Source organism: Schistocerca cancellata, chromosome 1, assembly GCF_023864275.1.
Source record: "Schistocerca cancellata isolate TAMUIC-IGC-003103 chromosome 1, iqSchCanc2.1, whole genome shotgun sequence".
NCBI classification, from domain to species: domain Eukaryota; kingdom Metazoa; phylum Arthropoda; class Insecta; order Orthoptera; family Acrididae; genus Schistocerca; species Schistocerca cancellata.
This window is the reverse complement of record NC_064626.1, coordinates 265,482,751-265,506,871: the sequence shown is the minus strand read 5'-3', so window position 1 is coordinate 265,506,871 and position 24,121 is coordinate 265,482,751. Positions and strand designations below refer to the sequence as shown.

Here is a 24,121-nt window from a genome sequence, read left to right as displayed (position 1 = left end):
AAATGTAACGTATGTAACTGTGCTGTACCTGTGTCTCATGGTGTTGCTGCAGATCTCAAGCATCATATGGAATCAGAGAAACACAGAAAGAATCTTCGATCGGTAGGTTCCTCAGAAAAAATGGCGAAACATTTTGTAACTTCAAATACTCAGGAAAAGAAAAACGTAGCTGCAGCAGAAGGAACCCTGTCATTCCATGTTGTTAAACACCACCAAAGCTAGCGTTCTAATGACTGCAGTGTTCAACTAAACAAAAAAAAATTCTTGATTCTAAGATTGCAGAAAATGTTTCGTGTGGAAGAACAAAGTGTGAAGCAATTATCAACAATGTTATAGCTCCGCATTCCCAGAAACAGGTAATAGGTGCTGTAAACAGTGCAAAATACTTTTCAATATCTACTGATGGTAGCAACCATGGGCATCAGAAAAATTTTCCTGTGATAGTTCAGTATTTTTCTGTACGTGAGGGTGGACTGCAGACGAAATTGCTTGATCTTGATGAATTGCAGAACGAAAAGTCCGAAACAATTTACAATTATCTTTCTCATGTTATACAGTCATTCAGTATCATCTCAAAGTGTGTTGCATTTGGTGCAGACAATACTAACTGTAATTTGTACAGAAACCAGATGGCAGTTATAAGAGTCGAGGGACATGAAAGGGAAGCGGTGGTTGGGAAGGGAGTAAGACAGGGTTGTAGCCTCTCCCCGATGTTATTCAATCTGTATATTGAGCAAGCAGTAAAGGAAACAAAAGAAAAATTCGGAGTAGGTATTAAAATCCATGGAGAAGAAATAAAAACGCTGAGGTTCGCCGATGACATTGTAATTCTGTCAGAGACAGCAAAGGACTTGGAAGAGCAGTTGAACGGAATGGATGGTGTCTTGAAGGGAGGATATAAGATGAACATCAACAAAAGCAAAACGAGGATAATGGAATGTAGTCGAATTAAGTCGGGTGATGTTGAGGGTATTAGATTAGGAAATGAGACACTTAAAGTAGTAAAGGAGTTTTGCTATTTGGGGAGTAAAATAACTGATGATGGTCGAAGTAGAGAGGATATAAAATGTAGACTGGCAATGGCAAGGAAAGCGTTTCTGAAGAAGAGAAATTTGTTAACATCGAGTATAGATTTAAGCCTCAGGAAGTCATTTCTGAAAGTATTTGTATGGAGTGTAGCCATGTATGGAAGTGAAACATGGACGGTAAATAGTTTGGACAAGAAGAGAATAGAAGCTTTTGAAATGTGGTGCTACAGAAGAATGCTGAAGATTAGATGGGTAGATCACATAACTAATGAGAAAGTATTGAATAGGATTGGGGAGAAGAGAAGTTTGTGGCACAACTTGACCAGAAGAAGGGATCGGTTGGTAGGACATTTGTTGAGGTATCAAGGGATCACCAATTTAGTATTGGAGGGCTGCGTGGAGGGTAAAAATCGTAGGGGGAGACCAAGAGATGAATACACTAAGCAGATTCAGAAGGATGTAGGCTGCAGTAGGTACTGGGAGATGAAGAAGCTTGCACAGGATAGAGTAGCATGGAGAGCTGCATCAAACCAGTCTCAGGACTGAAGACCACAACAACAACAACAACAATGAAGAAAGAGGGTAATGATGTTTTCACACATCTGAAAGAAAAATTAAAAACCTCTAACATTGTTGGCATAGTTTGTCCAGCACATGTTGTTCATAACACACTTCAAAGTGCTTGTGATGTTTTACCTGTTGACATTGAGTGCATTGTCATGAAGTTGTACAACCATTTTCATATTTTTTCTATTCGTGTTGCAGGACTCACTGAATTCTGTGAATTTGTTGGTGTCACTCACAAAAATTTACTTTCCTTTTCCAAAACAAGGTGGCTTTCATTGTTGCCAGCCATTGAAAGGACCTTCAAAATGTATGAACCTTTGAAATCTTACTTTTTGTCAAGTCTGACTCAGAGTGCCCTGCAATCTTAAAGAGTTTTTTCAGTGATCCTATAAATGAATGTTATTTACTTTTTGTACATTCACAAATGAGTGTTCTCCAACAATCCATTCTGAGCATTGAGAAACAGAATAATTCCATATGTGAAGTATTAGCAGTCTTAAATAAAGCTTTGACAAGTCTAAATTCAAGGAAACATGAACATTTTGTACCACTAAGTGTAAAAAACTGCTGAATGATTGTGATGCCCAGTCTGTTAATAAATTTTACATAGCAGTATCAACGTTTTATGATGCTCCAGTAGACTATTTATCCTCATGGTTACAGGCAATAGCTTAGTTTTCTGTATTCTCAGGGATGATGCTCACAGAACAACCAGAATGGTCAGTAGTTGAAAATACTTTAATGTGGCTAAATGAAAAGGGCATTCTAGTAAATGACAACCTCTTATTTGATGAAATAGTTCATATGCAGTCATTTGTAAAACAACAAGTGGAAACAGACAGTGAACAATGGAATCAGTTGATGGCACATCCACAAAACCATTAATTCCTTGTGTTCACTAAGAGCATTTTTTTGTAGTAATTGTTACTGTATGTCTTTATACATTCTGTGTTATAAATGTTACATTTCTTAATAAGTAAATTTCTGAAAACTTGAAATGTACTTCTTTCCAGTCTTTCCATTCTTTGTTTGGTTTTGTACACACACACACACACACACACACACACACACACACACACACACACACAAATATCAGTGAAGGCTATATTTGCAGAGGAAGAAGAAATGTTAGCATTAAAAGTGATATTTAACGAGAAGTAAAAATTGTCCCACTTTTTGGCCAAGAAAATGTATGAAAGTCCCACTTTTGTCCAAAGAAAATATGGTCACCCTAGGCATTATGAGGGGGATAACTCTTATGTAGAGGAATAAATAAAATAATTTCCAAAATATAAATATTCCCTTTATTTTCTGAACACACCTCGTACATTTACACCACAGATGTAACTGGCGACTCCTTTAGGATGTGGGATCTTCTCTCCGTTGAGTGCCAGACTGAAACAGCACCAGTCATCAACCAAAAGAATGATTTAATTCAACAGAACATCAAACAGTTAACGCTGGGAATGTTAATGCCCATTACTCATTCCGGGACCTGCTCCATGACGACAGACTATTGCTGTATTAACATGAGGGGGCTGCTTGGTTGTCTTAAACAACAGGACTTCAAAAAGAGCAGCAAAACATAACCAACGTGACAGCACCATAAATGTCGGCTTCTCCACAGCCAATATCACTCATTACCTCAGTTGAGAAGTATTCCAAGGATCGCTGATACCTAATCACCTACCTATATAAGATGTCAAGTACTTCAGTCGTAAGCAATATAGTCTGCCTTTGTCGTAAATGGAGTATTTGAATAGTTGGCTGGGCTGAGTACCCTGAACAGACAACGGAATGTTTAAAGGAAAGCTGGCAGACGAGGACAAAAGGGAAAAATATCGTTAGGAGATACAAGCTACAAGTAACCTTGTCATCTTGAAGTCAGAGCCATTGTCAAACGCTCAAGTAAGATTCGAAAAGGAGACTTCTATAGCAACCTACCTGTCAAAACTAGAAATCATAATGGATATAACAAATCTTGTGTCTCATCGTAGAAATTCCTAGAAAATATTGCTTACAGCAACACAACTGACATCGTGGAGCTTATAATCACCAAAGTCAACAGCGACAAAATATCAGCCTTTCAGAAATCACCTTGGCAATAGCACATGGAAAAAGCACAAGGAAAGCCAGAACGTCCTACCTAAGGGTCAAATAGTTTTCAGGAAAGAACAGAGCACAAAAGTTAGTTTATTTGCAGGTAGTCATCGATAACAGGCAATGATTACATTCTGGTGGTGTACGCAGTTATCTCCAGTGCCTATGAAAATGTGTTGATTCCTCTATTAGCTACGAAGCTTCAAAATCTTAGAATCCCGACTACAGTCTTTTCAACCGTTGTCCGTTATTAACAGGAGACTCATCAACACGGATAAGGGAAAATGTATATGATCAAGAGAAAGAACTGTAGGACTACTGCAGGTCTCAGTTATCTCTCCTTTGCTATTTAATGTATTCGCTGCGGATTTACATAATGCCGTCCAACGGGAGATTCAGGTATTACAACACTAAATGTGAAACATATGAAAGAGTACCACATAAAATGGGTGACGCTATGAGAAATATCTGGGAGTGGCTAAATACAAACGGTTCGGCAGTATCGCCGACCAAATAAATCATCCTTGCATGAATACACTCGACGTTGGTAAAATGTGCGGAGTACTAACAGACTTGATCCATACAAGTTCAGCATTAAAACAATAGTGAAAAAATTAAATTGATTAGAGGCAGACCTGATCACACCATCTGCCACGCACAATTAGGAAATGTGAAATTCCTCCTGTAACGCTTCAGTTCTTACAAGATGAACTCGCAGTCCACTGCCTCAGCTTGGGAACTTTCCTCCTCTAGCAGGTCTTTAATTCTCAACTCTGCCTCTATGTCATCGACTTACTCCTCACCCATTGTAGATTACAGCAAATTTCCGTCCTTAAGCACAAGGGTCGTCCCAGCGTCGTAACCCTCTGCCAGTCTGCTAACACGACATGAATAATAGCGTAACGTATTCCATACCCACATGGACGACAGAAAAGGTAATCTATACCAATGCATCGAAAATACTTCAACGAAGAAGGTAGACAGGCAGCGCTATTCTAGACAACACTAAGAAGTAAGGGGTTGTGTTTAAATTGCCATCAGACACAACAGCCCTTACTGTGGTACTCAATGCCATCTTGCAGGCCCTAAGTTAATCAAAATGGCCTGAGGAAAACACAGATTTCACGATTGGCCTCGAAGCTGATAAAATATCAGTACATAGACACCACAAATAATTATATCATGCATGGCATCCTCTGTGTAATACAAAAGTTATGTGACAGAAAAAAATCACTGTTTTTATATTGGGCAATAGAGAAAGCATTGTGTACAGTAACAGAGGAGTCCAATAAAATACCAATTGTTGATGTCCTTTTAAAAACATCAAAATAAAAATAAGGAAGCAAATGAACAAAAGATGTAAAATTCTCATTCGTAACTAATGGGAAAGCTATACCAATATTGTACCATCGCTTCCAGCAAAACCATGCAATAAAAAATGTAAATAATGTAGACTTTCTATGGCTGCCATTACTCACCCAAGATTTAATCATGAGCTGTTCCATGAACACGCCTATCTAGTCCGTGTTGTTGCCTTCGGTCTCTGTAAATACTGCGTGGAAGGCCGCCTTTTTCTTGGTTGCTGACGGAGATATCAAGAGGCAACTTGGCTAAAACAATGACTGTACACGCCTACATCGTCTCCAAAGTGAAAATCTTAGTGAAGACAAAAGACCTCTCAATGAATTTACTTTTGTATTAATTTATAATAAAGGGCGAAATTAAGTGTGAGTCATATAATTCTCATTAACCAACGTGGAATCAGAAATCATTTGTCTTATTTTGCATAACACGCTGCACTGTGCTATTAAACGTTTATACAACTATGAAACTATTCAAATGTTATTCGTCACATTGTGTTCCTGTCAAGTGATGTAGACCGTACAAAATATTATAATAAACAAATTATTTCGCTCTGTGACCAGAGTTCTCAGTCCAAGTGGTAGAGAGATCGTTGATTCAAAGAAATACTACGTTTACACATGGCTCCCAAAACAGAATCTACACCAAAAAGGAGGTACATATCAATTACAGAGTAAGTATGGGACAAACCACTCCACATAGAACGCCTAAGAAAACACAATGACAAACTAACTCTGGAGACGAAAATACGAAAATATAAAAAATAACAATAAAAAACGCCTCCTAGCCCTGCAAGAAAATTACCACATACAGAAAACCAAAGTAGGAAAGAAAACCCTGTTGAATACTCACGTGCTCATGCCAAGCAACTTATTGTTCACACTAGCATATATAACAGTAGAGTAGCACTCCGACAGAGGATTATTGTCGTAATAAAAATAATAATACCACCCAATGTCTTCCCACTCACTTGTCCATGAACCATACCACAAAATAGTTTACACCAGAACTCAAATCAGTTTCAACCACTCTCAGTCAGCTATTACAATCATATTAAACACTCTACAACTCGCACTGAATAACCATCAATACACCCACCCTACCACCACTCCCCCTCTCCACACACACACACACACACACACACACACACACACACACGTACCCACTCTTTCATTACACACACACACACACACACACACACACACACACACGCTAAATAAAATAACAGGCATCGTTAGGTGGGCAACATGTTACGTAAACAAACCAAACAGGACCAGACATACCGTGAATTCAAAGTGGTTACATTTTTCAATAACAGTTTTCGATCAAATATCTACAACTAGTGACAGAAGACTAACGTGCAACAACAATAAGGGGAAACAATATGGAAATTGTAAAGAAAAAAATTCATAACATGAAAACGTGCTTGTGTTTCGAAAAAGAAGGCACAGCGCGAGCTCTAACATGAGAGGAAACGTAGATGCCAACAAAAAACGTGAAGTACTGTAAGTAATCACTTATTTACACAAAAAACGAGATCTGAACTATTTTATAATCTACAAAGAACATATATCAAAATAAAAACTGTATCATTTTGCTTCTCACTGAGGATGCTTTAAAATAAAACGGGCGAAACGTGGATAGGAAATTGAAATTCAGTGCCGCAAGAAAAGGTGGTTTTTAATTTACAAAACAAATACTCCCAACAAAGCGTTCCGTTAACCGATTTCGCTAACACCACTTGATACTGATCATACAAACACTCTAATATCGATGCTCTAAATGTGACTCCAGATGTCGGACTTCATTTTTTACAATCGATTTTCGAACCCATATAGACACTCCACCGTTTTTGTGACAGTGATGTTTGATGATTGACGTTGTTTGTCCAGCGAAGGTGATGAAGAAATATCACACTGAGGAAGAAGTCATTTGTCTCCTACATTGAATTGGACAGCAATCATGCTGACTATACCCCGACCACAACAACAGAGTTACCAGAGCAACAATCAACTAGATACCGAGCTTAGTTGCTGCCTCTTTTTTTTCACCATTATGCTATCGCTTTACAGACTGTAATAAACTATGGCCAATAACATAACATTTGTGAATCGTTTTCGTCACATGCTTTGTTTCTTTGTGCTGTTTCTTTTACAATATGAAAAAGAATTATTGTAGCTAAAAAGAAAGTGAGCTGAAAAGCGATACGTCTATTATGATTCTGCAAGGCGAAGTCAGTACTGCAGGTTAATGGGAAACGAACGAAGAAATTCAGTACTTAGCCGGTGTTGCCGGTGTTCCACCACGGCCCACAGTGGGCCAGAATCTTGAAAACGTGGCCAAAAAGGAAAAAAAAAGTTTAAAGATGGGGATTTTGGACTATCAGGCTGGCAGCAGCAATGCTGGGACAACTGAATGCCGGCTGTGCGGACGACCAGATGTTCATTTGTTCGGTAATATCTCAGGTCAAATGCGGCAGTTCATTGTTAGCGTGCGCGCAGCTGGCCAGACTACAAAAACAGTCGTGTTGTTGAAGGAAGTTATTTATGTTTTGTGCAAGTGAAACCAATACTTTCAATATGGAATGTATGCCAGGAGGTATGTACTAGTGAAAAAACACTTATATCACTATTAAATCATCAATTATGCACGTTTACATTTCAATTAACGTACTACAGGGAAATGAATGACAAAATCGTAAAATGCGCTTAAAAAATAGAGATACGTTACGAATTCCACGACATTCCGCTTTCTTTTGCGCTGTGTACGCAAGTATATATTATTATCTTTGTAAATTAAGCTTCAAATCCTGCGACTAGTTGCGACTCTGGCTTTGAGCCACGTTTTAAGCGTCACTTGCAAAATGTCATTGTTCAGACATCTTCAAAAATGACAGTAGAATCAATTAATTATGAGTTTTATTTGTACAATTTAAATTACAATCGACACGTAGAAGCATTGTAAAGAATAAAATAATTAGAAAAATGACGAAAAGTGTAATACAGATTATTTTTTTAATTTCAGTTTCATCTGATCCAGCGTATTCCAGAATCGGATTTTCGAGGAAAGATATTTTTCTAATAACAAAAGAGTATTTGTCAAATGATTTGGAAGGGGTCATAGAACATTTGGAAAGGTCGTTGACAGAAAAAAGTGGACATACAATTAAAATTTCCTATGATAAGAAGCCTACCATTTCGATTTTATTAACAAAGTTAAGAAGCAAGTATAAGGAAGCAACTCGGCGACAAGGATATTTTTTCAAGAAGAACGAAACCTGGTTAAATACAATAGTATATATTCAGATTGATTCGAAACCTGCAAGTGTGACTAAATCAACAGGCCGACCTGCCACAAAACTTGAAACATTATCTGATAGGTCTAAAAGAAAGAGAACTGACGAGATTCGTACAAAGTTCAGTCCTGTCGAATTATCGTTCACCGAGCAAATGAGTCTTCGTTCTTCGGGGCACCCAGATGCTGCGAAGATTGTGAAAGACGTCACACTCTCAAGTCCATCCAAGGTGAAAAAATACAAGGCAGGCTTGCGAATTTCAACATCATCGCCATCCTCACATGATGCAAATGAAGGTCTAGCACTCCTTTTCGACTTGAAATTGTCAAAAGGATCTTGAAATGGGGCTAAAGGAAAAGGCTTAAACACACTATATCCACCGTATTCAGCTGTTTTGGTAACAAAAAAAGCTTGCTGCCCTCCAGACGTAACCCTCACTTTTACCGAATCAAAAGCTGATATACGGTTGCAAGCTTTGTTAGACCACACTGTTCAACGTGTTCTGCTGCTGAAACGAGACGATATTTTACATATGAGTGATTCGGAAATGTCTAATATGGCCCTTATTTGTAAGTGGGGCTTTGACGGGACCTCCGGGCAAAGCATGTATAAAATGAAGTTTTCAGATTCGAGTATTTCAGATGCAACTTTATTTTTCACTTCGCTTGTTCCACTGAAACTTGCAGGTGCAAATGAAGAAACTAAAGAAGAAAAGATCTTATGGATTAATCCGAAGCCATCTTCAACCCTCTTTTGCAGACCATTGAAGTTAGAATTTACAAAGGAAACAGAGCAAACGTCTTTAAATGAGAAAGCGTATTACGACAAACAGATCGAACAACTCCAGTCATTCGAAACAGTTATTCATGGGAAAGACATTTCCATTAAATACAATTTAAGCATGACCATGGTAGATGGTAAAGTGTGCAATGCTATCACCAACACGAAATCTGCGCAACGGTGCTATCTCTGCTAGGCTACGTCTGCCCAATTTAATAACATTGACGATGTTTTGAAAAAACAAGTTACTGCCGATTATCTGCAGTACGGACTATCAACTCGATGTTTTGAATGTTGTATTCATTTGGCATACCAAATGAAAACAAAAAAGTGGCAGGCACGTACAGCAGAAGATAAAGAGGAAAAAGCAATACTGAAACCCAACATTCAAAAAGCTTTCAAAGAGCAGCTTGGAATTGTAATTGACATGCCGAAACAAGGGTTTGGCAGTACGAATGACTGAAACACCGCTCGACATTTTTTTGAAAACACTCCAACATCAGCGCTGATAACTGGAGTTTCCAAAGAACTAATCCACCGTTTCCATATAATTTTGCAGACGATTTCGAGCGGACGTCAGATCAACGTTGAAAAGTTTCGAGCATACGCCTTAGCAACTGCCAGGCACTATGTGAAAGAATACCCCTGGTACAACATGCCAACAGCAGTCCATAGATTGTTGATTCATGGTCCAGACATTATTTCTTCGGCCATTTTACCCATCGGTCCACTATCGGAGGATGCTCAGGAATCTATCAATAAGTTGATAAAGCAATATCGCCTGAGTTTTTCTCGAAAGTTTTCAAGAGTTAAGACTATGGAAGACGTGTTCACGAGATTGTTGGCAACGACAGACCCCTACGTTTCTTCCTTACGCAAATCTTCGCTGAAGAAACTGAAGAGTTTATCGCCAGAAGCCGTTGCCCTCTTAGTTCCTGTGGCGGAAGACTATGAAGATTCAGATGCAGATGCAGATAATGAGGAAACAGTGTTTGAGGATGATGACGATTTAGTTGAAACAGAAGATGAAAAAGGATAAAAGAAAATTAAAACTTGTAAATTAAGTTATAAAAAATTTACAAAATAAATAATTGTAATTGAAAGGAAATAATTTTTTGTAATATTTTACACCATCTTGTAACCTATATTTGGTCCTTTCTTCGAGTTTTCCACTTTTTTGGTTTATTTTTTAAGCATTAACTACAATAACCCCTAAATACTGACTTTTATATGAAATATATACATATATATATATATAAATAAATAAAAGGACATAGATTTTGACCGCCATCTTGGATCCACCTTTTTAAATTTTTTGAACTCTGTCATCATCAGTAACCTCGATAATTCCCTAAAAATTACTTTTATATGTAAAAAATGATAGTAGTGTACAAAGAGCCTGCCATCTTGGGTCCGCCATTTTGTTTTTTTCACTTTTTGATATCATATTCTTAATCAGAAACTCCGTAAACCCTTACATACTAAGTTTGGTACAAATTGAACAACTACTTATATTTTGACCAGCTTTTTGGGATTCTGACCCACTGGCCGCTCTAGGCATGGGTAACGGCGTACCGACAATATCGCCCTATTCGGTGTCTGTCAACCGCCTTGTTATTTTAACCCGCCTGTTGTTGTCGTGGTCATCAGTACAGAGACTGGTTTGCTGCAGCTATCCATGCTACTCTATGCTGCGCAAGCTTCTTCATCTTCCAGTACCTATTGCAACCTATATCATTCTGAATCTGCTTAGTGTATTCATCTCTTGGTCTTCCTCTACTATTTTTGCCCTCCACGCTGCCCTCCAATACTAAATTGGTGACCCCTTGATGCCTCAGAACATGTCCTACCAACCGATCCCTTCTTCTAGTCAAGTTGTGCCACAAATTTCTCTTCTCCCCAATTCTGGTCAATACCTCCTCATTAGTTATGTGATCTACCCATCTAATCTTCAGCGTTCTTCTGTAGCACCACATTTCGAAAGCTACTATTCTCTTCTTGTCCAAACTATTTATCGTCCATGTTTCACTTCCATACATGGCTACACTCCATACAAATACTTTCAGAAACGACTTCCTAACACTTGAATCTATACTCGATGTTAACAAATTTCTCTTCTTCAGAAACGCTTTCCTTGCCATTGGCAGTCTACATTTCATATCCTTTCTACTTCGACCGTCATCAGCTATTTTGCTTCCCAAATAGCAAAACTCCTTTACTACTTTAAGTGTCTCATTTTCTGACTTAATTCGACTACATTCCATTATCCTCGTTTTGCTTTTGTTGATGTTCATCTTATATCCTCGTTTCAAGACACTGTCCATTCCATTCAACTGCTCTTCCAGGTCCTTTGCTGTCTCTAACAAAATTACAATGTCATCGGCGAACCTCAAAGTTTTTACCTCTTCTCCATGGATTTTAATACCTACTCCGAATTTTTCTTTTGTTTCCTTTACTGCTTGCTCAATATACAGATTGAATAACATCGGGGAGAGGCTACAACCCTGTCTCACTCCCTTCCCAACCACTGCTTCCCTTTCATGGCCCTCTACTCTTATAACTGCCTTCTGATTTCTGTACAACAGCAGGTTGTGTAACAAAATGTTGGTAGCAATCACCACGATTTCCCTGTAAACATGTGAACTGACGGTACATATCCACTATACCAGCTTTCCCTTTCTTACTTCGAACTTTTTATTACATCTATAAGTCGGAAAAGCAGATTTCGGAAAACCAATGTCTGGTACTTTCGCTTATGTGGAAAAGCGACAGCGAAAAACTGTTTTCGTATTCCGGAAGTTTGTCTCATGAAAACGCAGCACGTCAGCAACAAACTCTCAGAATAGGCTGTTGGGTGGTGCAACTCAGAAAATGAAGTCTCGTAGTTCAACTACAAAAATCACTAGACTTTTTCTAAGAAAATTCGGACCAACAGTTAAATAACAAAAGCTTTGTTGACAAAACAGATGCCTTCTCATCTCCTATCAAGATTAAGCAACTGAAGATCTATGGAGAAGAACAAAGAAAATTTTAAATACCTGCAAATTAGTCATATTTAGAATATGTGCAGTACTCGACATGGGAAATCGTCTATTTACTGAAAACATCTGGCCATTTACTGCTCGCATTATTATTTAGGCACCATAAAGTAAACAGCAGGTTGTGTAACAAAATGTTGGTAGCAATCACCACGATTTCCCTGTAAACTAACGGTACACATCGTCTACACCAGCTTTCCGTTGCGTACTTAGAACTTTTTCTTACATCTATACACTCTTCGGTGACGTAGCCCGAGACTTAGTTTAGTGAGTGATAAATCCCAACAATGATGATATCTACTAAACAAGTCTACATTTAATAATTTAAAATTATACTTTTGGACTTACTTCTCTAGTTCAACGCCGCCCAGCTGAGGATCAAACCATGAAACGTAGAACCATTCCTTGTACGACTTACTCCCACAACATTTGAACGTAATCTGGAGAATGTCGATCGATGATTTCATCTGCGCATTTGTAGCATACTCTTTCATAGCCTTTAAAAGAGCGTGATGAACACTTTTGTTGTCATAAATAGAATGAAACACGCATATAAGCGTTACAATCAGTATCGCTACAGAAATCACTGCAGCTGTGACAGCATACCAAAACAGCCACTTGTTTATTCGCATGTCTGCTTTCCTAGGTCTCGCCCAGCGGCTCATTATTAATCCCGCGAAGCTCGGCGGCAAACATACCGTCCCTATTCCCGACAGTAGGACGGGAAGCATGTACCCGTCGCTGATAGATATCATGCTCAGATACGACCCAACTTTCACCCAGATGTGAATGCCGGTTGCTATTACTCCGATAGAACATATCAAAGAGACCAAGTGAAGAAAAAGTAAAATATACGTCGCAGCATGAAGAGTTTGCTGTGACAGGGTTGTCTCTATTAGAACCATGAAAATAGGCTCTTAACGACACAGAAGAGGGCTGATCGCCGAACAAATAGGGCACTATCGAGAGTCGCATCCCACAAGCTGCATCTGTGGACTGCACAGATAAAATTAGTAATGAATACAGATGTCTTTGTTATCATTAGCAAGGACAAGACTGTTCTCCGGTACATAGAGTAGGAATATCTATGGAGTGAGCATTCAAATACGCATAACGAATTTTTTGTCACCAACATACGACTTCTCCAAATCACGCAAATCACGCATAGGGCACGCAAATAGGGCATACAAGTTGTCCATAAGCGCCGTATAGATTTGGAATGTAATTAAGGTAATATTCAAGAATAATTGCCTATCGAAGTCGCAGGGTCCAAATGATACATATCGAACGTGCGATTGTAAATCGGTCTTGCGATTCTAGTGGCGTGCGTTATGTTTACGGTCGTCACTACAGCAACGACAAAAGAAGAGCGTTACGAAAGTACTTGTAATTACAAAGGGGACAACTTACCTTACTCGTCATCTGTGTTGTCGTCATGTGAACGTCCAGTACGATGGTCTGGATGGATAATTTGGAAGAGTAGAACTATATATTCCTGATACTCGTTCGTTTTCCGCATTGTCCGCAATGAAGTTGTAACGGTATTTCAGCATCGAAACTGTCCTTACGAAGTTTTACACACTTCGCACCACTAAAGTCTACACAGTCCCTTTTTTTCTCGTCCGGTAGTACTCCATATTTGCGACAAAAAGTCGAACAATTTTCTACGGTGGCAAAACATGGAATTAGATTTTTCCATTTGAGGGAATCCGCCGAACAAACGTCAAGAACACCAGACATCCCGCTCACTAACGACATAAATCGTCAGGGTTTCCCTAGCAACTCGCAAATAATTCGCGTAGGTATCTAGTTTAGAGCAACTAAGGGAACGACGGAAAACAGATAAAAGTGACGATCACAAATAACTAATCAAAACGCCCGCCACCGGAGTCGATTGATCGATTTACGATCGCAAGTTCAATATGTATCTATGGGAGCCTTTATATTTTATGAAGTAACAGCTTTTTCATGAGATGAGAAAACATTTTATTTTCCAAGCACAGATCAAAAACTAACAAGAATAATCAACTCGTAACCAAGCCGACTACGGCAAAGATAAATATCTATCAGCTGCAGCTTTCACCCGCTGTTTTTGGCGCAGTGGATAAATGACGTCGCCACATCAGCCCCCCTCCTTTTGAAACCGGGTGCACCAGGTATGTGGGGAAACTTGCACTTGATTTTTCTACCATCTGGTGCAGGCAATGGCTGCTCCTGTTCTGCGCTTGCTGCTTCGTTGTCCTCTTCTGAAACCGAGGGCTCGGCGAGACTATCTGCTGTTTCTTTGGCCTCCACGTTTGAGGGTGATTTTGCAGACTGAGGAAGGGGTGTACCCTCTTCGGTGTAAGCAGGTTTAAGCCGCTCAATTGAGACTGTCTCCTCTTTACCATCCTTATCGATTTTGAAGCTGTGGCTTCCTCTTGCGATTACCCTGTATGGTCCAGAGTAAGGCGAAACAAGCGGCGGGCGCACCGTATCATCCCTAAGCCAGACGTGGGACGTTGCTTGCAGGTCTTTATGTACAAATACTCTCCGGTCTCCATGTCTGACAGGATTAGTGGGTTTGATGAGCACTGCTGTTGGGAAGTATTATTGCATGTTCCTGGCTCACTGACGTCAGATTCCATCACACTACACGTTCTTGGGCCACTATCCTGGCTGTAGTTGAATTCGGAACACGCAGAAACTTCGGTTAAGGTGTTTGCGATGGTGTCTGCCTTTTTTGCTAAGACTTGCAATGGTAAGTCTGTTTCTGCTGCAATGACGGCATGGATGTTGGCAGGAAGTTTACGAAGCCATATTAGACGTAAAGACTCTTCAGGTAGGAGTTCCGGGCCGGCTAATGTACGTAAGGCTTTGAGTACTTGTGACGGAGTCTTGTCGCCCAAATCTTCGTATGCGAAAATTTTTTGTAGTCGCAAATCTGGTGACAACGTATAATGCTGTATGAGTGCTTCCTTTAGCACAAAGTAATTTTGTGGCGACAAGGTTTCTTCTACTTGCTCTATCACTTCTAAATTTAGATGTGAAACCACTATACTAAATTTATCAATGTTGTTAGACACCCCACGCTGCCGAAATATGCATTCAGCCTGCGTAAACCAAAGCTGGGGGCGCGTCGGCCAGAACGCGGAAAGCTTAACATATCCGTGTCGCGCGTAGGTACTCCCATATTTTGCGTTAACATATGTCGTTCCGTTTTGTGGCGAATCAAAGGGCGTGGACCGCAATCCTTGGTCGAACAGACTGTAGTCTTCAATCTTGATTCCACTGCCCCATGCTTTTGTCTCTGAATTCATTATTCTCGTCGGTATATATATTTTCTTTATGCTTCTGCTACGATCACGTCGGGGTCACCACTATGGGAGCCTTTATATTTTATGAAGTAACAGCTTTTTCATGAGATGAGAAAACATTTTATTTTCCAAGCACAGATCAAAAACTAACAAGAATAATCAACTCGTAACCAAGCCCACTACGGCAAGGATAAATATCTATCAGCTGCAGCTTTCATCCGCTGTTTTTGGCGCAGTGGATAAATGACGTCACCACATATCGTTTACACCCAGCAACTTCGATAGGCAATCACTCTCGGAAATTAATATGAAGCCTACAGACAGATCTCACTCAAATGTTTCATGTATTTTTACACATCTTACATACGTATCTTAATAAATTTGATTCGATATCAGGAATGGACTTGGATTAAAAGCTGGTAAACACAAGTGCATTTCTTTTCTTTGCAAGAAATGTTTCTTCACAGATGTCGGTTTTTTTCGGTGTAGTGAAAAAGGCGTGGTCACAACTATTTTTAGATTTTTTATTACTTATTACGCTACTGGTGCGCCACGGCTTTTCTAAATTACGCTGTGGCGGTATTGCCAAATCGCTTCTATTACGCCAAAGAGAAAATGGCGCAACAAACATCGAGTCTAATGTTATGACCTTCAGCATACTCTTACGATTTTACTTCCTTTACGTTTTTTATCTGTTTAATTTTCTTTCACTCTTATGGAAACTAAAATTTTAATCGTACTTGTTCACTTAGTATGTCTGCTGCTCTGGTAGTCCGGCTGAGTAGGCGAATACTCAGTGGTCAGCGTGAGTGCAATGCGAGGATCTCAGGTACGGTTCCCGGACTGGTCGAAAATTTTATCCATTCTAGGATTAGGTGTTGTATTATCATCATCGACGCACATGTCGCCTTAGTAGCATCAGTAGAAATGCTTGCACTAGCAGCAAACATATGATACAACCATTTGGTTTCATATGTACTAGTTCTACAGTTCCCTATTGTGACTAACTCTAAAATAAGCACAGTGGTTTGGCGGTCTCTATAATACAGAGGTAATGACTAACTGTCATATACAAATTTCATCTTCAGATAAAATTGCTCGAAAGAGTATATATTCATCACATAAATCATCATGTAACAGCTGGGTCGGTCAAGCGAAATCCATTCTACAGCCTTACTGATCGCCAGCTTTGATTCAAATTGATTTTTTTTTTTTCCTTTGGGAACATTTAAAATTCTTGATGTATTCGTCTCTCATACCTAATGTTGCTGCTCTAAGCGTGCGTATACAAAGAGGATTGACCAAATACAGAACTCAACAGGAATTGCCAACAGCATACAGCAAAGTATAGAACGCAAGCATACAGTTAAGTTTGGAACGGAAGCTCAGGGGATGCATGGAAGCAGGAGGAGCTCACTTCGAAAATTTTTGTAGGTGAAAACTTGTTTGGTAAATGTATTATATTTTACCATGGATAATAAACCGTTTCATACAGATAAATGTGTTTGGTAAATGTGTCATCTTTGTGCCATGAATAATAAATCCTTTCATACCTCCCTAATCAAGGATTTTCGGATATATGCTGCTACGAACATTTAGTAACGTTTCGATGTCAAGCATTAATCACTAAGGTTTCTGACACATGTTTTTATAAACTCTTGGCATCCATGTCCAGTGAGTTTGGGTTAGCTTTGCGTAGATCCATCATAGTGTAGGTGTTTTGACAGACCTCACCTGCAAGAGGGAAGTGGTAGTCCGCAGATGTCCACAGTCACACAAAGTCTGTTTTTCCAAGAGGATCCATCTCCACTAATATTCTTCAGACTTTGCAACTTCGGAAGCACTGTCGGTTGAGAGGCTTCCAGATCGTCCACTCCTCCAGAAGGAGCTCTTCTGTGAATGTTAGTCAATCACTGAGGTGTACGATTTATTATAACCGTGTGTGCAGTCTTGTGTGCTGTGATGTATAAATAAGGCTGTGTGTGGTACATAGAAAACGTTTCCTAGATTTAAGCCAAGCCACTGATGAACTGTCAGGTGGCCATATAGCTCATAGCTTTCTTATCGCCGAGGTTCGTGCCTTTGTTGTCTCATTTCTGGTCGCCACTCTTCAGTTGATGTCCGTTAACTACATTATGATACTTCTGTATCCAGAAGTTACATATCAGTGTCACGTGTGTGTCATGACAGCGACATTTCTAAGTTTAGCTAAAATGGCTATGCCTGTTCTAAAAGATGAGAGTGAAATTTCTTTACCAAATTAAACTGTGTGCCGGCTCGTTACTCACAGCTGGAATTTTGCATTTCATGATAGTGTTCTTACTGACATGGCTATCCAGCTACACTGCATGGACTTCCTAAATTTCAGAGAAGCATTACTACATAGCTTGCTGGAATAGAAAGAAACTATGAGGGGGTAGTGAGTCTTTTCTGGATGTTTGCGTCGCTAAGAGCATTTCACATGGAAGACCTGGTGCCAGTTCAATTTCCAGTCCATGATACAGTTTCAAACTCTCATACATTTTCACAACAGAGTGCAATTCGCTTCAGAATAAAATTTCATTAAAGATGGGAGTGACAACTGCGGAAGCACGAAAACAGAAGATACCTGTAATAGTTGAAACCGGTCATGATTGCGTGAAGCTTCCCATACCTATAATTAAAACAAATAACTTGTTATAATTCGTCAAACGTTGGTGTGCCTATTTTAAGATATATCCTTAGAAAAGGTGTTCCAAAAAGGTCCATCCGATCTCATAAGACTGTATCTTCTACAAGAACGAAGGTAGAAATGTGTGATACATTTTTACTTAACCGTGGAAACTGAAAATTTGCCATGGCCCCAGTTGTAAGCAGGCACTTCATGTGGTTGCCGTTAGGGGTCTCTGTGGTGCAGTTATCTCTCTCATTTATTATCCATAGTGTGTGCATCGATGGGGAGATACTCATCAACAACAGGCAGAGTTCAGTAACAACTGTGCAGCTAAATCTCCATCCTGAGTGGAAACGGTAGGTCTACCCCATATGCTCGTTCAAGACGTAGATCGCTTTCAACGGACTTTTGCACGTTGTCTGCAGAAATCTACTCGTCACGCCAGCTGTGAGTTAGCCATTCCTCGTGGCTCTATTGGCGTGTTTGAGGCGATGTTTGTGCTTCAAACCATACAAGATTCACTTACAAGCTCTGCATAATGGTAAAAACTAACAATATATAGAGTTTTGTGAATTCATCTGGGCAATGAGATGAGTAGCATGGCTATAATGACTCCGAAGTACTTTGTTTTATTTGTGACGTCTCTTGCACATTTCCATGATGTCATAATCTAGGTCCCCTTCCTACGATCGACTGAGATGGTTGAATGGTTATTACACTGAATTCGCATTCAGGAGGACAATGGTTCTGTTGGAGTAACCAGAAGAACATCTTTAAATGCACAGTGAAACGCAGCATTATTCTGTGGCGACTATCCCTCGAACAATTTGCTTTACTCTTTGATCTTTGTTAGCATTCTTTTTATTGGCTTAGATTTTTCAGTTGATTGGTTATTGAGCTTAAGTAAATAAAAAGTTATTGCCTGACTACTTGGTTGTATCTCTCTAACAGATGGAGATAAGCTATAGTTGTCTGAAGTTCAAATCTATGTCTGATCATCAGATTTAGGTTTTCTGTAATGCCCCTAAATAAGGTCCAGGCAGATTACTGGGACGATAACTTGGAAAGTGCACAACCAATTTCCTTTCCCATTCTTGAACATTCTGAGCTTGTGCTCAAATTCTAATGACTTTGATATCTACAAGATGTTAAACCCTAATTTTCTTCTTATTTCTCTTTCTATGACATCATCATGCATGCGAGGGGGAGAGATGGTATGTCAACAGCAACTTGATCACAGTATCATCAGCAAAAATTTATGCTCATCAATAAATTTCATCTCTCTCTCAAACACACATACACATATTTTGCTTTCCCAGTCACAGTCCAGCATTTTAGCAGACATTATAATGAAACAGCCAATCACAGCCCAATATTGCTCTAGCCATTGAAACGAATTAGCCACCCCATATCTCCATTGTCAGTAAGCATAGTTCGATCACTGAACCACACTTTGTACAAGGCACAATGGATATCTAAAACGAATGTGTTATTTATCAAAATACACTTAGCTCACCCATTGGTACCTGTCAACAAATATATTTCGATCATTGTACCAAACTTGGTGTAATGCACAATGGAAATCCAAATTAAATATTTCCAAATTAAATTGTCTGCATTCTACAACTGAATACAACTTACAGTATTTCCTCTTCTAAAATGCCTGTCATAAATACGAAAACACACGAAAGTTTTATGAGAAAGTTATTTCCACATCCGAAATATGTAAAAGTATAGGCAATAGTGTTGTAACTACAGTATTTTTGGTCTAAAGCGTCTGTATTACTTATCAAATAGCCGGCAGGAGTGGCCGAGCGGTTCTAGGCGCTACAGTCTGGAACCGCGCGACCGCTACAGTCGCAGGTTCGAATCCTGCCTCGGGCATGGATGTGTGTGATGTCCTTAGGTTAGTTAGGTTTAAGTAGTTCTAAGTTCTAGGGGACTGATGACCATAGCAGTTAAGTCCCATAGTGCTCAGAGCCATTTGAACCATTTGAACTTATCAGATATACATAAGCACACACACAGTGATTGTGTCAGTATCATTACAATGCCTGAATTACTTCTGTTACAGTTCTTTATAAAAATGTTATCTAAAATAATTTGTCAGCCACTGGAAGAGTTCAGTTACTGTGTACCTTACTTGATGCCTAAAACATGACTGTGGACTCTCTAATTGAGTGCCACAATGCTGTTTCCATACCTAAACTGTCCTGTAACAGCAAAAAACACATTTCGATAAAATAACATACTGCAGTAATAATGCACATGGCTAGCCATGCATGTTAAAATGCTGCTTCCAGGATGTAGAGATGAGTTGGCCCAGGATCGAATTTGCCTGGTAGAATAATGACAAGTATCATTGTGTCCATCAATCTGAATGTGGTTTTTAGGTGATTCTCCACATACCACAACGTAAGTGCTGGGCCCTTGCACTTCAGCTACGTGAGTAACAAGCATTTAGAAAACTTCTGCTCACTTTCACATTGTAACATACATGCAACCAATATGTAATGTAGCTACAGCCAATATTGCCTATGTTCTATAGCCAATAATGCCTATGTTTATCTTTGAAAATGGACTCAATAAGCAACCTGAGCTATCATCAAACTGAATCTAACGTGCATAACACTGTGTGGATGTTGTATGAGTGTAAGTTTCATTGTCATTTAAGCCCTCAACAGACCGTTACATGAAAACTTAAAACCAACATGACTGGGTATTTGAATATAAAAAACTACAGCAACAAATGAACTTGTAACGTTGAGTATCTAAGCTATATGACTGCGTTTTTGAATTAGAATTTACAAGTGATACAGAATCTAATTTGTGCTATAGAATTTACTGGATTAGAGTACATCACATGTTGTGGTATGTCAGTGCCTCTGTTCTGGCCCTACATTTCGCGCTTACCTCTTTAGATGACTTCTCTTTTCCATGTTGTTTACAGCAATTCGCAGCAGCAGCAGGTGAAGCTTACAGTTACTAACAATGAATTTAATAAAAACCAATTCTCCAGGGTCCTGTTAACTACTAAATAACTTGTGAGAAGGGATTTCATCGATAAATTGTGTTTAAAACTTCAGATTCATCATAACCCATAACCAATAATAGACAATGACAATTACAATGACATAGGTATCAACAATGGTTGACTGCCAGATTAACAAATTATTTCAATTTCAAAGTTATATTAACAGTCAATAAGTACAGCATTCACTTATTAATGGATGTGGAGATAACGTATTATTATTTGGAGGATAAAGAGACTTCTTCAACTGACAAGTAAAACATGGGATTAGTGCAAACTCGGTCTAACAGTCACAAGCGTAACTCTGCAATTGTTTTTGCGCTATGCTTGCGAGTTTTACCTTGACTTTCATATTCAAGTGTAGTTAAGCCATGGAAATCTCTCTTGGCTATATAAATGAAATCAGTTCTTGAGTGTGGTAAGACCAGCCATCACCGATATGAGGGCAGAGTGGCACATCACAGCCAGACCTCGTCTCACAACAATGCTTAGAATCGCGCTCCCATGTTTCGCCCTCAGATTGTTATTATCCACATCTCAGTGCTTACACAATGCAAAGAATAGCAGTAAGTTGGATATATTGTTTTCAATGCAATGGAGAGTTCTGACAAACTCCTTACAACATGAATAACTGTACACACACACACACACACACACACACACACACACATGCAGCTGGGGAACGCATATTCGGTGCTGGAGGGTAACACGGTGGTAACAGGAAGAACATCTGTCAGCCATTCAATTAACCATTTTAGGTCCATTCATAACTATGCCGTATGTGACAAGGGTATATTTTTATTACTTTTAATCTTGAACTTTCTTCTCGTAGCATGTTTGGCAACCGATGTCACATTTTCAGACATGCTGCCACAACAAACAACATTAAAATTTTTATGTTTTGACCAGGTCTATAATGTTCTGTATCACTTAGACTGCAATTTTTTTAATATGCCAGCATAATGCTGGAATACACAAAATATGATTCGTAAATAAAATGTAGTCAAAGACAATGTTGAACCAGCTTCCACCAGAACAATATTCGATCTCTCGAAAAATCGATTCTTGTACCAAAATAAAATGATTTTCAAGATACATAAAGACTTCAAGTACAAAATACGTTAGGATCCTTATCATAATATACAAGATAACAACATATCTCAGATCACAAATGAAAATAGAATCTTCGCAGCTAAACAAAACTGTCTATTGTTTATCAACATACACTCCTGGAAATTGAAATAAGAACACCATGAATTCATTGTCCCAGGAAGGGGAAACTTCATTGACACATTCCTGGGGTCAGATACATCACATGATCACACTGACAGAACCACAGGCACATAGACACAGGCAACAGAGCATGCACAATGTCGGTACTAGTACAGTGTATATCCACCTTTCGCAGCAATGCAGGCTGCTATTCTCCCATGGAGACGATCGTAGAGATGCTGGATGTAGTCCTGTGGAACGGCTTGCCATGCCATTTCCACCTGGCGCCTCAGTTGGACCAGCGTTCGTGCTGGACGTGCAGACCGCGTGAGATGACGCTTCATCCAGTCCCAAACATGCTCAATGGGGGACAGATCCGGAGATCTTGCTGGCCAGGGTAGTTGACTTACACCTTCTAGAGCACGTTGGGTGGCACGGGATACATGCGGACGTGCATTGTCCTGTTGGAACAGCAAGTTCCCTTGCCGGTCTAGGAATGGTAGAACGATGGGTTCGATGACGGTTTGGATGTACCGTGCACTATTCAGTGTCCCCTCGACGATCACCAGTGGTGTACGGCCAGTGTAGGAGATCGCTCCCCACACCATGATGCCGGGTGTTGGCCCTGTGTGCCTTGGTCGTATGCAGTCCTGATTGTGGCGCTCACCTGCACGGCGCCAAACACGCATATGACCATCATTGGCACCAAGGCAGAAGCGACTCTCATCGCTGAAGACGATACGTCTCCATTCGTCCCTCCATTCACGCCTGTCGGGACACCACTGGAGGCGGGCTGCACGATGTTGGGGCGTGAGCGGAAGACGGCCTAACGGTGTGCGGGACCGTAGCCCAGCTACATGGAGACGGTTGCGAATGGTCCTCGCCGATACCCCAGGAGCAACAGTGTCCCTAATTTGCTGGGAAGTGGCGGTGCGGTCCCCTACGGCACTGCGTATTATCCTACGGTCTTGGCGTGCATCCGTGCGTCGCTGCGGTCCGGTCCCAGGTCGACGGGCACGTGCACCTTCCGCCGACCACTGGCGACAACATCGATGTACTGTGGAGACCTCACGCCCCATGTGTTGAGCAATTCGGCGGTACGTCCACCCGGCCTCCCGCATGCCCACTATACGCCCTCGCTCAAAGTCCGTCAACCGCACATACGGTTCACGTCCACACTGTCGCGGCATGCTACCAGTGTTAAAGACTGCGATGGAGCTCCGTATGCCACGGCAAACTGGCTGACACTGACGGCGGCGGTGCACAAATGCTGCGCAGCTAGCGCCATTCGACGGCCAACACCGCGGTTCCTGGTGTGTCCGCTGTGCCGTGCGTGTGATCATTGCTTGTACAGCCCTCTCGCAGTGTCCGGAGCAAGTATGGTGGGTCTGACACACCGCTGTCAATGTGTTCTTTTTTCCATTTCCAGGAGTGTATGTAAACATTTCTACTATAACTGTACAAAAGACACATGGTGCTAGTGTTGTAACTTAATTATTGTGTATCAGTAAAAAGAAATACACATGAGTTGCATATTGGCAGTGCTGCTCTAATTTATAGGGCAAGCCACACTTGTCAACAAGAATAGATCAATCTTTGTACCACACATTAAAGGGAACAAAAATTTTCAATATTATTTATGGGAATCCTTAAAATTTGTTTTATAACACCACAAAAACACAAGGAACTACTGCTGATCTATCTTACAGTTTGAAGTACACTTGTCAATGAGAATAATTTGATCTCTGTACCACCTTTA

General features: G+C 40.0%; 1 protein-coding gene across 1 annotated transcript in view; it reads right to left on the bottom strand.

Annotated features, from left to right (window-relative positions):
* Positions 1 to 12,664, bottom strand: part of LOC126169221 (peripherin-2-like) — an 84,184-nt gene extending 71,520 nt beyond the window's left edge. Inside the window, exon 1 of the mRNA XM_049920628.1 lies at positions 12,519 to 12,664. Within this exon, the coding sequence (XP_049776585.1) occupies positions 12,519 to 12,664 (146 nt within the window). The remainder of the gene's footprint in view (positions 1 to 12,518) is intronic.
* Between the last annotated feature and the right edge of the window lie 11,457 nt (positions 12,665 to 24,121).